This window comes from Lepisosteus platostomus, chromosome 2 (assembly GCF_059453375.1).
Source record: "Lepisosteus platostomus isolate fLepPlt1 chromosome 2, fLepPlt1.hap1, whole genome shotgun sequence".
Classification (NCBI taxonomy): Eukaryota; Metazoa; Chordata; class Actinopteri; order Semionotiformes; family Lepisosteidae; genus Lepisosteus; species Lepisosteus platostomus.
The window spans coordinates 6,025,694-6,040,927 of record NC_142612.1 but is presented as its reverse complement, the minus strand read 5'-3'; the positions used below and the strand labels follow the sequence as shown (position 1 = coordinate 6,040,927).

Genomic DNA, 15,234 nt, shown 5'->3' with positions numbered 1-15,234 from the left:
TCTAGAAGAAAGACACTTTTTATTCTTTTATTTATTCCTGAATGATTTTCAGGTAAAGTATACAACATTTAGTGAAGCTTTTCTGTGCTGTCATTTGGCACGGCTGCCCATAACAGACCCTCCAGCCTACGAATGCTCATATTTCCTCTACAAACACATAGAATGAACCAAAACCGGATTCTAGGTCTTACAAAACGTATTCTTCCTAAACAGAAGTGAACAAAGCATCCTCACACTTGTCTAGCTTGTCTTATCTGATGCACGTGGTGCTGCATTTTGTTAAATCTTTTATTTATTCCCATTCTTCTATTAATAGTTCACTATAAAGAAACTTTACCTTTAAAATGTTGCTTTTGGTTTCATTGTGTGCCCTTTAATTAATTTGTTTGATCTGTTAAAGATGTAATTCATTACATATTGATACCTCTTCTGAAACCCAGCAATCACAATGTTATTTGGCCCCAGATAAAACAATGTTTTCTTTTCCACTCTGAGTCCAGATTAAATAACATTCCTTCCCATGTGTTCTCATACCTGTGCCCATCCCTGTATAGTTTATTTCTCGCAGGTGCTCTGTAAAAGCATTCCACGAATTGAAAACAACTGAGCTCTTTCCTCGGACCCAGAGATGTCTAATAGTCTAGCATTTTTAAAAAAGTTAATTGCCAAGTGCCTGCTTTATAGAATTCTTCAATAAAACCCCTCAGCTGGGGTGGGAGAAAGAGTTTATTTTCCACTATACAAGAAGATGTGGAAATGTGAAAAAGATAGATCATCACAATTTCAGGTGTTGTCTATGTCTTCATCCCTGAAGAGGAGAACACACACACAAAATCCTGCAAAATCCTTGTACCACAAAACCTGCACTGAAAGCAAGTCTTTTAAAATTAGTGTTTCTCAGTGATGACCAATACCAACATCCTTGAGATCTGTTGGCTGAGCATTGAGTCCTATTTAGTCCGAAACACATGGCTAAATTAGAGTTTTCCTACAAGCCTTACCAAAATGATATGCAGAGAGCCAATGTATAATTACATTCACATGTATTTGAATATAAATTGTCTAGTGCAACATTAAGTTTATCACAATATGTATTTAAAAGAAAATGATTATGCAGAGCAATTAACCTGTTCATCTGCAATTAACCTTCACAATGAGAGGATTTTGCAGCAATTTAAAGCAAGTAGTCATTTGCTGATAAAGGTAAGACAGACCAACTGAAAACAAGAGATAGGATGGTAATATTTGAAGGTTATAGGTTTCACTTCTTAGTACGGTGTTGTCAAACTTTATTTTCTCCACCGGGTTTCTTAGTACTAAAGCTTTTGAGCCACTTTGTTGCTGTCTGAAAACTGAAACCATGAGACATATCCATGAATTACAGAAAGGTCTCAGACATAATACATGTCTACGAATAACCTAGAAAGTCATACTAGAAAATGCTTTTTTAATTGTCAAGGCAATTAATTATTGAATGTGGAAATAATTTGTTTTTTTTTTATCTATCACAACTGTAGACAAATGCTTGCCAAATAAAAGCATTTTAGCAACCATTGGTGTAAATGAATCTCTATAAAACAAATTGAGATCATGAAAAGCAATATATATAAATAAAGCTTACATCATTAAAATGTAAGAATATAGTGGAAAATAATAGTGTACTTCATGATTGCATCATGAAGTACACATACGATATTATCATATGGATAAATATAACATACTAAACTGTATGGAATGCAAAGAGTCAAAACAATAAAAATACTTTAAGTTCCCTTTTGTATACATTTTAGACTGAAATATATGTTTAAAAAATAAGAAAAAACTGAGTTAAATAATTGAAATGTAATACGAATTTTATTAATACAAACCTGATAAATTACAAAAATACGTCGTTGTCTTTCTCTTGATTACAAGAACTTACAGACGTTTTTTAGAAAAATATTGTATTGCGGCTGAGGTGTTATTTTTAACAAGCAGGGGAACCACCTCAGCTGAGGTTATTTAAAAATTATTCAAATGTAATAATCTGGTCGGTCGTTATTGTAAGAAATGAAAACACTTGTAATAACATGAGCACATTGTCAAGAGAGCATATTCTTGGGGTTGTGGAAGAGGCTTTGTGACAAAAGTTAACCAACTTCTCTGACCAATTTCTAAAAAACAGGAAAATCAAGTAACAGGAGCTCCCTGGTAACGAGTAACAAGTCTGGATTTGTGAGGAACCTCACAGTTAATGCCGTGTAACCACAGAGACAAACTGAAATGCCCTCCCTCACTCTGAAACCGAAGCCATGAGTGCAAGTTTTATTTTTTTATATTGAAGTCCGTTTAAGAACACTATCTAGATATGGACATAGTCACGTTTACAAACTCAAAATGATCTCTGCCTCTCAGTCTTAAGATTCTTTTTTTGTTTGTTTGTTTTACCTGCGCAATCATGGCAGATTTTAAAATTTACCGAGTTTAAATTATTCAAAAATGATCAGACGGGGTTTTCACTAGGGGCCAATGTTGTGAGGCACTTGACTGATTCAAGCCTATTAAATCACGTCTGAGGTTACCGCAAAGGTAATGCCACAGCCTAGTTCCCTCTAAACACTGATATTTAATATGCCTATATTATTAATATACAGTAATATGGCCTTCAGGAAATCCCCCCCAACACATCAAATGGATGGGAATAAAACATTTCTAGACATGTTTATCTCAAAACGGATATTCTCTCGAAAGTGGATAAAACTCATTTAAAACTTCCATCCATAAGGCTAAAGAATATATAAAAACACGACTAAAAAAATATATATCGGCATGTATGACATACAAGAACGGCACACAACGTACCATCTACTGTAAATGTCAGTGCTTCGCTTTCATCTTTATTACACTTCCGTACCATTAAACTTATAAAGGCGTTGGGGTATAAATAAACAAAAAGTATGTATAAAGGACGCTCTTTGTTAATTTCCAAAAAAGTGACATCAAGTGGAAGAGAAAAAAAACGATTCGCCTGATGTATACGACCCATACTTGAATCAGAAATATATTTTAACAAATGCGCTTTCGCACTACATAGAACCCCACTACCGCCCGACACATCGAAATAGGCGGACTGTATGGCTTTCAGGTGATTAAGAACATTTTTATTTTACAAAATATGAGTATTAACGACGCCGACGTTCACCGAGAGAAAACCACTCTCCCAACGTCGAAAATCTTATTTGAACTTCGCTTTCGGCTCGCCCTCTCTCACGAGCTCAGTCACGTTCCTCTCGGGCACGCGCTCCAGTTCCGGAGACGGTTCGTTAGGCGCGCCCACGAGCACTTTGTTACGGGGACGCGCACCACCCCCTCGCTCTTCGACTGTTTCCGGATAATATATGACCCGACGTTTATTTAAATACATTTAATTAATCGGGCATAAATTACAAAATTATACAAAACTTCGGGTGCCGGGGGGGACAGCAAGCGAGCGTCCGGCCTTATATCACGGATACAATTCGCGGATAAGTTAGGAAAGCAGTCATTTAACGTTTGATATCTTGTGGGTCGGGTTTTTTTTTTTGTTTGAAGTTCGTCAGTTTTCGCCAGCTGTTTCCGAAAGGAAGCCGAAGCCGCTCGGTCGTCGGAGCCCCCCCCCCTCCCCACCCGCGATTAAAAACCACATTTCGATTTCGCCGGATAATTTTGCCGACGGGGCGCGAAATGGTACCTGTGCGGGGAGGCGACCGGCATTTAATTGTGGTAAATTAAAAATAAGCCCGTCGAGACGTGTAATGCAAATCGCGGCGTGAGCGCGGGGTGTGTAGCTCTGTGTCTCGGGGTTGGGATTTCGGGTTAAATATTCAAAATGGCGGACGGAGGAGCAGCGAGTCAAGATGAGAGTTCAGGACCAGGTAATCATTACTGCATTTTACATATTCATATTCATATTCAAACACTCTTTCTCTCAACCCCATCAGGAGGGTGGTGGTGGAGTGTGTGTATGTGTGTGTGTGGGGGGGGAGGACGAAAACAAAAAACTTAGCATAATGTATTAGTAATCAGCATCATTATAATTAATACATAGATATTTCGCGGACTGTGCAAGGGATGGCAAATTTATATTATGAGAAAATCCATTCCCCCCCGTTCCTTTGTGTGTGATTAGAGAGCACTGTGCACTTTACATATTCATACTCTCGCGGAGTGACCGCGATTTTAGCATATTTTATTAGTAATCAGCATCTCGGCGGTGTAATTCGAAAAGAAAATGAGAGGGGTTGTTAAAACGCTGATAAATAGCCGAGCGCCGCTGGCTTTGTGTTTTGTGTTGCGGCGTGCGCTCATTAAGTTACACAGTTTACATATTCATACGCTTTTGCCGGGCGAGTACACAGCTACGCATACTTTGTCGCCGTGTTTTTTCTTTAAAAAAAACAGTGCAATTGCCCAGAAAATCGTGCCTTTTTTGTGTCCATTCTGTCATTATTGTGATTGCGACGAAGGGGAGCGCAGTCTCTCTCTCTCTCTTTTTTTAAATGTAGTTTCTCTTCCAGCAGCCCTTTGTGCGGTTTAGTTGCAAGCGGTGCGGCTTACATATTCATGTGTCTGAGCGTGTTTTTAATGATCCACGATCCGGTGTTGTGACAGTGTTTTCGGGGCCATGTGTTTTTTTTGGGGGGGTTACAACCACCCCCCCCCCCCCCCAACAACCACCCCAAGAACCAAATAGCGGTTAACGAGGTGTGGGGCAGGACGGGGGAAAATGGAAGGGAGTGTTTGTGCCGGCTGGTGCCTTTCTGATGGTGATCGCCGCGGGTCGTGTGAACTGGGGCAGCGGGCTCTCCAGTGCCTGCCGGGCTGCCGGTGCAGCGCTCTCGTCCCCGCAAGAAGCGCGGCTCTGGTGGTGGGACCGGAGGTGCAATTACAGTCATGCTTAAACAAGAGGGTCCAGCCACACGGCGACCGTGTTATGCTGCACCCCGCGGCGCTGGTGTAATTTATTGCCGGTGTCCCCGGACCCCGCCGGTCAGGAGTGTGTTGCACCTGGCTGGAAGGGGGTGGACGTTTCTGTCGAGAATGTTACATGCCCTAAAGTAATAGGATTTTTCGAAAACTTCCCCTTCTCCTGTCCTGAAGTTGTTGTTTGGTTGTTTTTGTGTGTGTGTGTGCATAGTTGTTGCCATGGCGGCTCTTGGTGGTCGAGTCAAAGCCATCCCCAGCGGCGTCAAGTGCTTGGGGAGGGGGGGAAGTGGCCAGCGCACCTTCCTGTGTTTGCAGGCCGGCGCTGGGACTGGCTTTTGTAAGCCCCGGGGGGAGCTCGCAACCAAAGTGGGGATTGCTAGCGTCTCCAAACCGCCTCCCCACCCGCAGCGATGGGGACTTTCTGTCGTGTCTACCCTCCGACAGACGGCACAAATCACAGGGGGGGGTGGTCAGTGTCAGCATCTGTCTCGGTGTGGACATTACCTGCCAGTAAGGAATCCCAAACTGGTGTTTGTACTGAGTCCCCCCCCCCAAAAAAAAAATGCCTGGCATTTCAGTCTTTTTAGGTTTTGCCCAAGTCAAACACCCTCGTATCCCCCATTTCACGGAGCAACTGCTGCTGTGAGGTTCGTGTGATTGAAGAGGTGAGGGGAGCGCTGCGGTGCCTGGGCTGTACCCCGCCCCTGTCGGGGGGCCGTTGTGAGCCACTTCCACTCATTTTGTCTTAATTGTCCGAAATTAGACAAGAAAAAAAAAATAAGATGAGAAACCGTATTGTGCCCACGGTAAAAAGCGAATTCTGACTTTCAAACTATGAGGGTGACCGGCAATGCGTGTATTTTCAGAATAGTGAAAATACCAGAACTTTGTTGTTGTTGTTTTTTTTAATTTAGTGATCTTCTTGGGAATATATGGAAACAAACACAAAGCGGATTATTTTCTTTGATTCCCGCATTCTTCCCGCTGGAAGCCGTGTCGTTACAGTTGTATACAGTAGTTTGTGTGGGTGGCGTTTGTTTACGATGCCTGAATATATTAAAGCCTCTCATTAGAATGTGTAATTTGGGGAGGTTTCATTTATTTAAAATGGCTGCATGGATCCCCGCCTCTCATGTTTAGTAATTTCAGTCTTTAAGCAACCACTAGTCTGTTTATATTTTATATAACCATGTGCGTTTGTGGTTCAGAAGATTCTTTTCTGGACGAATGAGGCCTAGAGCACAGGCTCGGGCTACGAGCTCGCACGCAAGGCCCCGGCTTTAGGGGGGAAAAAAACAGGCCTCGATGTTGTTCTGTGTGTTTTTTGTTTATTTCTACAGGCTTTTTGTTATCCGCCATGGCTCGTTTAGGGTTTTTCTCGTGTTTTGTCTTTTATTCATCGCCCGGTCTACGGTTGTGGTTGACAATACCACAGTATTACCAAAAAATAATAATTTTCGTTTTCATGTTTTGGTTGAAGTACAAGATCATTTGTCCGGATGAAATGCATTGCAAGCAATGATATGAAATATTCATGTGTTTTAATAAGTAGGTACTTTGGACTGTATGTCTCTGTATTTACTCTTTGCCTTGTGAATTTTATTTCAGATATACAGACTCATGGTCGATCTTTAGAAGCGAATTTTGCCTTCTGTTCACGCATCCCTGTTTATTTCCTTTGTCCATATAATTCATTATTTTATTTTCTAAAATTATTCTCCTTGTACATATCTCCTTGCTGCCACGCGGTAGAACAACACAGTTCATATACATCTATATATACAAAGGGTAAATGTTTCATAGTAGGTATGCATGTATTTATGAAAATAATTTACCTAAAAGAAAATATTTTTCCTTTTTCAAATAAGAAACGTAGACATTGCAAATTTAAATAAGGTATTCCTCGCTTGCTTTAAACATGCCTATTTATGATATTTAATAGTTAACATGTTATGAAATGGTACAGAATTTATATTAAACTTAAAAAAATGACTTCAAAATGTACTCTGCCTTTAGAACATCTTCATGAATCCTTTCCCTACTTAGAAAGTAGAGTGTAGATAACCAGAAGTTATCACTTAAATTTTTCATTTAGAATTCTATTCCATCTTATTCTTATTAATTATACATTTAAGAAAAATGCCTGCATATCAGATTATATTTTTGACTTGATAAATGTTCATAATCTCTAATAGTAGGGGTCTTTTGCATAAATATTCAGGTCCATGGAGAGTTGTTTTCAGAATAATTATTTTATATGAATGCAGTGGTGATGGTGGAATTGACCCCCGTTTCTCTGCTTTTCCTCAAAGCGTTGGAGGGAATTCACCAGAAGTATAACTTATCCTGTGTCTAAGGTCAACCGTTTGCAAAATGTTCTGTTGTGTTATACTGACTTAATGCTTTCAGATTTGCCGTTCTTCCATCCTGCATTTGAATTTCTGACACATACTGTATATAGCAATACACATTTTGTTGTTTTTAGAACATCTGACAGCTACAGTATAACCACAAGAGCTAGTCATCTGTATTTTGAAAATGTCCAGATTTTATTTGAAAAAAAAATGCATTCAAATTAGTGGGTGTTCTGGCAGCTACAGTGTTCGTCAGATGTGCTCATCTCCAGCTGTTTGATCTGTCTGCTCTTCGCAAGGTTTGATTTGAGCTTTGCACTTCTGATCACTCTCATTCTGAAATTTAAAACTACAATTAATATGCATGCATTTATTTCAGTCAGTGGTACGCTGTGTCAGTATGTGAACTGCAGAGAAACAAGCAGACTTAAATCCCATGCTGGAAAAATAGAAGGAAAAAGAGTTTTGCTATTGTGCCAAGATCAGAACTGAAGAAGCCTCATCAGCCAAAATGTATGCCCTTTTCTTTTCAGGATTAAGTTTACCTCTGCTTTTATCTTAGTGATTTGCTGTGTCAAGTTTACTTTAGTCCCTGAAAGGTGTTCAATCCCAAATGTGCTCAAACAAGCCCGCAACAAGATATTTAGTTGACCATTTTTTACAGTCCTGTAGGTGCAAGGGACTTTTCACGAACTTTGATTCCCGATTTGGATATACAGTAGTGTATTTTTAGGGTTGATTGCATAAAGATTTATAAGGCTCATTTCAGTTTGCCTCTACATTTTGGCATTCCTTACATTATTATTTTAGATATTTTTTTGTGAAGATGTTTGCACTTCAGTTTGTTGAAGCCTTGTTTGTTTCGCTCTTTTTCTGCTGTAGAATTGATACTCAAGACTGCTAAATCATTTTTTATCAAATCCAGGGTAGTTCCAGACCTACCAAGCTTAACTGCATTGCTCATATTTTGATTTAGGTATTCAACTTTTTATCTTGTTTTAAGTTTAATTATCCTCTTTATTCTCTAATTTGTATATAATTTTGTTCAGAATGTAGACCTTTAAACATTGTATGTTGCTTTTTGTGGAATTTAAGTAAGAGGGTGAATACTTTATTCTTTGACAGCAACTGTGCACTGCATTTGGTGCATTTTATAAAATCTGAATTAACGGCATGCACAAGTTATGTGCAGCACATGTCAACATTATAAAAAAGAGTAATACTTCTAAACTGGAATACCAGGTAGTAAGTACAATTATGTGCATGCTTAGGAAGAAAGTGAATATCTTTCTTATTGCCTGCCATTGATGTCCCACTTAGAGATATCACAAAGTGAGCTGTGTTGCTGGTGAGACAGCTGTTTCTTAACTGTCAGTGACCTACATTATTTAGGCCTATGAAATGTTTGACATGGCATATTGAAAAACATTTTGTACTCAACTAATTTACAAGAAAAAAAACACAGATCTAGCATTAAATAGCTGTCTTAAGTATATTCAGTAAGTTAAACGTGCTTTGTGTTCGTTAACAGTTAAAATGAATATATAGTGCAGAATCACACATAAGATGTCAGCTCTCTCTTGTAAATAAGTGTCGAGATGCCCTTCTTCAAAATATTGCATGAGGAAATTGTGAGAATCTACATTTAAAGCTATAATAGTTTAGAAGTAGATGTGTTCTACCTGTTAAGTTACAAGAAGATGTGTTCATGTGTTTAATGTAATGATCTTAATGTTTACTGTGATAGAAGCTGTTCTGTATTTTTTCAATCCTTTTGTGTGTTTTGCTGTGCGGTTAAAATGGTCGTCGCGGACGCATGTTGAGCTCCATGACCCACCTGTGGTGAGTCCCAGCCGGGCTCATGTTGCTGGCTCACTGGGGCCTGGATTCTCCTAGTGGCAGTGCACTGTTGGATCGGTTGGGTTTAATCAGTGGCCATGGGCTCCCAGGCCTTCCAGCACCGCAGACCCTCCTGCCATTTCCCACGTACCTCCAGGCTCGTAGTGATGTCGGTGGGAGACAGGCCTCTCCTCCAGTTGGCACCGAAGGGTCTGTACTCCACTGGGGAGCAGCGTGTCAAAAAGTATGTGGCTGGGCGGGTCAGAAGAGCTGAGATGTGAGATGATGAAATTGATGGTGTCAATACTAAAATAATTGATCGTAAATTTGAAAAATACACTGGCGGGCTCAAATTCTGAATGTCACGCACTCTGCTAATGTCTGTATGTGTATGATGCTTTTCCGTAATTCAGCTCCCATTAACCAGTATGTTGAGCCATTCTCTTGGGTGTTTTAGTTCAGATTGCTTTGTTCATAAACTTAACAGTATTCTGATGTAGGTATGATATTGTTCCCCAGAGCAGGACATATATGGCCTCAGACATTGATGATTTGGACATATTTTGCACGTGATAGGAGCCCTTACCTCATTGCACAGCACAGTAAATTCTCTCGCATCTGATAATCATGCATCTGGAAGCCTCAAGCACCCGGAAAATACAAATCCGAGACATTCATAATAAATAAAGTAGCACAAAAAAATTCTCGCAGTGGCGTAAATTTGAATCCCGCAAGTGCTGTGGGGTTTCTCTTACCTTCCACCAGTGCAGCCAGTTGTCCTTCTCCCTTGGAGAGCATTTTCCAGTTCGGTCCATACGGTCTGTATTTGTGTCGGCATTCATGTTCCTTGTTTTTTTTTTTTGTTTTAACATTTATATTACATTGACTTTATTTTCACTTTCTTATCATCATGGTGTGGTCCTACTCGTTCAGCTGTTATATAGTTGCTTTAATCTCATTTATCCGAAAAGCCTCAGATGCAGAACCCCTTTTCCCCAGTTTCTTCTGGGTTTGAGGGCCTTCACTATGTTTGTTAACTGCAGCATGCTGAACACTTTACCATGAGGTTTCCTGTTCGAGTCACATAATCAATAATGTTAATTGGCGCTAATGCAGATCTGAAAATACCTCTTGGGAAGATTGTAACATGAGGATAGTGTTAGATAAGGCCATTGGGACTCTCTCGACACTAGTCCTGCAGAGCCCCATTCCAATAAATCCCACAGGATGACCTATGTCATGCCTGCTCCCAAACACCGGATGTGATTTAATTAATAAAGAACACACTTGGTTTGGAATTCTTTGTTTCGAAACTCTAAATTATGTGCTGACTTGAACGAGTTTTGAAAAACTGATGCTTTAATGGTACCTATGTGACCTTTCTGTGACGGAGCTCTCCAGCAGAAGAAGGTTTGCACATCGCAAAGATGGGCTGAGGGCCTCCTGTTTGTGGACTTGTTATGTTCTGTATGAGCTACTTGTGGTTTCGCGGTAGCATGTGAGAAATTTCTAGGTGGTAGTAATCTGTCAGAGTACTATCTGGAGAGCACAAAGAAGAGCAAGATACTCCTGCTGTCTTTTAGATATTTGTAGTTGTGTTGTCTTTGTTCCTTATATAAAAAAACAGAAGAGCAGTGAAAATGTGTCAGGAAAAGATTTTGTGGTGCATATCAGGCAAACAGGCAACATTCATGACATTTAATAATTTTGTATACATACCATTCTGATGTTTATAGTTTGCATGAAATTCACTAGTATGAATGAAGGGGAATATACAGTATATGAGAACCTTTAAGCTTAGCTTATATTATTATATGCAGCACTGAATGAATCAAGACAAAATAAACAGTGTGACCTAGTGATAATCTCGAGAAAACAAAAGTGAACTATTATCGGTTTAAAAGTGAGGTTTTCCCGGAAGTTTAAACGTAATAACGAAATCACTCATTATAGGAGGAATGATTATTGCAGAATGGTCAGGGGGTAGTAAAGCTTTAAAACACAGTTTCCTAGTGCTCGGCCAGTGTATATAAAGATTCAGTACCCCTTTCTTTCTCTCTGTGCTGCAGGAAGAATAGACACCCTCTGACTCCTGTTTAGGACCGCCACTTTTGCATCATGTTATTGTACACTAGTAGAGGGGTATTACTTCCTGATAGAAATTGTGTTCTGTCTCTGGGGAGGGGGTGACTGTGCTAGCCTTAGTCCTCAAATGCACTACATCTCCAAATGTAATCCTCTATACATTCGGAAAGCCAGCCGATATTAAAGTGATTTAATGCATCACGGAGACCTCTTGTTAAAGAGTAGTTTCACTTGGAACTTCTGTTTTGGTATATTCCAATTTGTCCAGTGTTTCTATGTTTTCAGGGTTTGTTTGGGTTCTTACAGATTGGTTTTCTGTATTTTCACGTGTACTGTAATAAGATGTTTTCAAGCTCTTCCCAATTTTTTCATCCAACCTAAATTTTGTCCTATGATTGTCAAGTGTGTAAAAAACCTCTTAAGTTTCTTTTCTAATTTAGTGTTTTTCTTTACAGTTTCTTGTTTTTGTTTCCACATTTCTTGCACAGAGGGGACAGGGAAACCTAAACAGAATATACAATATTTTGACTCTAGAGTTCCTGCCTTCCAATCTGATCGTGTTCATGAATACAGTCGAGCATATTAGAATTACAAGAAAATGAAAGAATTGATTTGAACATGTTAGGTTTTCCTTATCCAATGTCCCTGTGCAGTCAGAGACGCCGGTGTTTCTGGGAGTGAAGCAGCCGTGTTCAGTTCGGTCTAGCAGTCCTGGGTTCCTTCCTGCCCTGTGTGTGTAGTCTGTATGTTCTTCCCTCATTTACCTGAGGCTTTGCTACATCTCCAGTTTGTTTTCCTCGTGGACATGATGGCTGTGTTAACTGGTGTCCTCCAGTGGACTGGCCACCCATGCACTGCCTTTCCCTTCTGGAACAGGATCCGGGTTGCCACAGCCCTTATTGGGTATGAGCAACTTCCCGATGATGGATTTACGTTTTCTTATACAAATAAAGCCGATATCTACCCGCGTGTGTAGGTAATTCCTTACGTTCATCAGCCATTGATGTTTTCAATAATGAATTGTGATCTCTTGTTTTTTTGTGTCTGAGAAAACCTTTTTTTTATCCTCTGCCGTTTTAAAATCTTCATTGCATGCTATGTTCTTGAATCTTGTGCTTCCAGGTAAGCTTGTACAGCATTGGATTTGGTTTAATGCATTCATACTGCATCTCGTGTTTATAATGGTCTCTTTTCTAGTGCAGTTTAAAATGTGATGAAGTGGATGGAAACTGAATAACCATTTTCTTTTGTTTTGCATCCAGACAATTTTCTTATTATTCATTGGTCAAAGCCAAAAATACAAAGTCCTACTTACCAGCGATCTTTGTGGCAAATATTTCAGTTTATTCTGTGTTCCTGGAAACCTAGCTTACATGACTTACCGTTACTAGCGGCTGCTAGTAAGTGCAGAACACAGTGCTTCTTGTGGTTACTTTGCAGGACAATGAAATACCCTTTTTTCTAAGCGAACCCCTTATTGTTTCCTGAGCAGTGGCTATATGCAAATTGCACATCTACCACGTGTTAATTATGCATATCATTAGCTTAGTGGAGAGGAGAGAAACTACTTAATTTTCACATGCTGCGTAGCTTTCCACATTACACTGTGATACTGAAAACTTGCCGCCCTTAGCTGAATGAGGCGTTAGTGCATAAATGCATCACCAGATAATGAGTGTGCCTCATGACATTCTTAGAAATCCACTGCATGTAATCAGTGTTAAGTACATATTGTTTGCTGCCTTCATTGCTGTTTTCTCTTTGGTAATGTAATCAGGCACACTTCAGGTTGCTTAAATTTGTTAAAATTGAACCAGCGCGGTTATACATTAGCTTTGCATGGATTATTTTTTTGTGCAGGCTATTGTATTCTTGATTCTGGATGCTACTATAAATGATTTCTTCTTCCTGTATTAGCTCAAGAAATGTAAGTGTAATGGGGTTGCTTAAGTTTAATGGTTACAGCCTATTTAGTTGTTTCTTCAGAAATCTTCACCTTGGCTTGCGTTTTCCTTCCCACTTGTTCTTCTGGCTGATTTATTGTAATAACTGACATGGGGGTACTATTCAAACAGCAGGGGAAACATGTAGGCCAGTGAACCTATTTCTAAGGTTGCATCACCAGCTGCTCAAGCTGAGCTTTTGTTTTGCTTACCGGTTCTTCACGGATGAATGTGGTGGTGTTTTTTCTTTCAGCTTTTGTCCCCTTTGAAGCTTGAAGTTGTTGCTTGCGGGTTTTACCTTAATTTGTCTTGAAGTTAAATAAAAAGCAGCTTAAAATCTACAGTTACCTTTGAATAAATCTGTTGTAAGAAAAGACAGATGTCACTGATATCTGCAATGGAGGTTCTCTGGAGTGCACTTAAAACAATTGTCAGTGTCCAGGAGCTAGATCAGTCTTTCTGTGCATCAGCGTATGAATATAAGTATGGCTATATCGTATTTGAAAGCTATTTAGCTCAAGTCGTTGTCAGTACTCTAAATCGGGATGTATTTTTTATTTCACAAGAAAAGTACAGCAAGGGTTTTGCTATGTTTCCACTCGGTTTCGACAGGTTTTAAAGTAATCTTTGTTAATTAACCCATTATTTAAAATAAACCATTATGAAACCGAGTCATGTCTCATACATGAACATTGTGTCCTAAAGAAATATTTCACAAGAAAAATAAGCTTTATACTTTACATCAGACAAAGCAACACAAAATTTGCCAATTTTCAATTTACGTGGATAAACATTTTTCTTTTATATTCATTCGATATACTAACCAATTCAACTCATCAGTACAGCTAGTATTTTAGATTACAAGCTTTTTTCTTTTGTACAGTGTTGTGTTTATTTACAACCCTGGGTGTTTTTTATCTTTTTGTTTTATTTATGGAACACTTACATGCTCTACTTTAATTTGTCCAAAGTAAGGTCTAAGTACGTTTTAGTATTGATGAACTCTTCAAATTGCTCTATGGTGTTTGAACACTTGTTTTTGACACTCTAGGTAGATTAAGATCAAGTGTATGCAAACAAAACATAGAAAGTGAAATTTCAAGTATCAAATGCACATTATGTTCAAGATGATGGAAAAAGTATACCAAACAGTCTCTCCTTAAAAATAAGAAGCTTTCACACATTTTCTTTCCAATATCCTTTGTTTTTTGCGGTGAAGTGATGGATATCAGCTTTTTACATGTATACAGAGCATGTAAAAGAACTAAAGTTTATCCTTAACTTCCAAAGAGAGAGGACTGAAAGCTATCCCCAAATCGTCTCGGCTCAAGCAACTTTGGGGTCTTAATATCTCTATTAATTAAGCATTAAAATACAGAATATTAGAATGGCAGTCACTGTATTAATGATAGTTGCATTTTATAGGCCATTAGTCTCCCATCTGTAAATGAAGCAAGGTAACATTACATAGGCCAGCATACAAATTGTTTGTCGGTTCAGGTTATTTCAAGCAGAAGGAGCTAAAAATGTGTTTCTCCCCCTCTGACTGTACACTCTGCGTCTGGACTGGGACAGCCATGCTTGCGCATGTCCAGTCATCTCCCTTTGTTTAAACTGGAATGCCATGGATAAACAGTTGGGTTGCTGGAGGGATGGGAGAGCCATTCAACTTAAATATGATAAAGCCCCAGCATGGGAACCGGCACCTCTGCTGTCCAGCTGGTCACTGTGTCCGGACTTGCATAGCAGGGTTGGGTTCGCATGCAGCTGAAAGTTACTGTCGATCATCACCCAGCTTTCGGGTCCCTTCTCTGGCTGGCCTGTCTAGGTCAACAGAGCCGATGTGGTAGTCCAGAACTCTGACGTGTCTCCCGAGCTGTGTGAGCAGGCCGTTCTTGTCAGTTCTGTGATTTCTGATAATTTTGACCCTTATCCCTACTGATCAACCTGCTTCTTTCATGAAGAAAGTCCTTCTCTTTCCTGATTTCTAAATCTCATGTGTGTGCTTGAATAACAGACCTATAGGTATGACGGTTTGTAGAAAATTGTGCCTTATAATTTGGATAATG

General features: G+C 39.4%; 1 protein-coding gene across 7 annotated transcripts in view; it reads left to right on the top strand.

Moving 5' to 3' along the window:
* Positions 1 to 3,347: 3,347 nt before the first annotated feature.
* Positions 3,348 to 15,234, top strand: part of pou2f1a (POU class 2 homeobox 1a) — a 55,071-nt gene continuing 43,184 nt past the window's right edge. For 2 of the 7 annotated variants that reach the window (XM_088647788.1, XM_088647725.1), the window contains exon 1: positions 3,349 to 3,893. In XM_088647788.1, the coding sequence (XP_088503914.1) occupies positions 3,848 to 3,893 (46 nt within the window). In that variant the 5' untranslated portion in view covers positions 3,349 to 3,847. Of the gene's footprint in view, positions 3,894 to 5,585; positions 5,610 to 15,234 lie in introns of those variants that run through there. The other 5 variants (XM_088647734.1, XM_088647745.1, XM_088647773.1 and 2 more) reach the window with 5 other exon arrangements.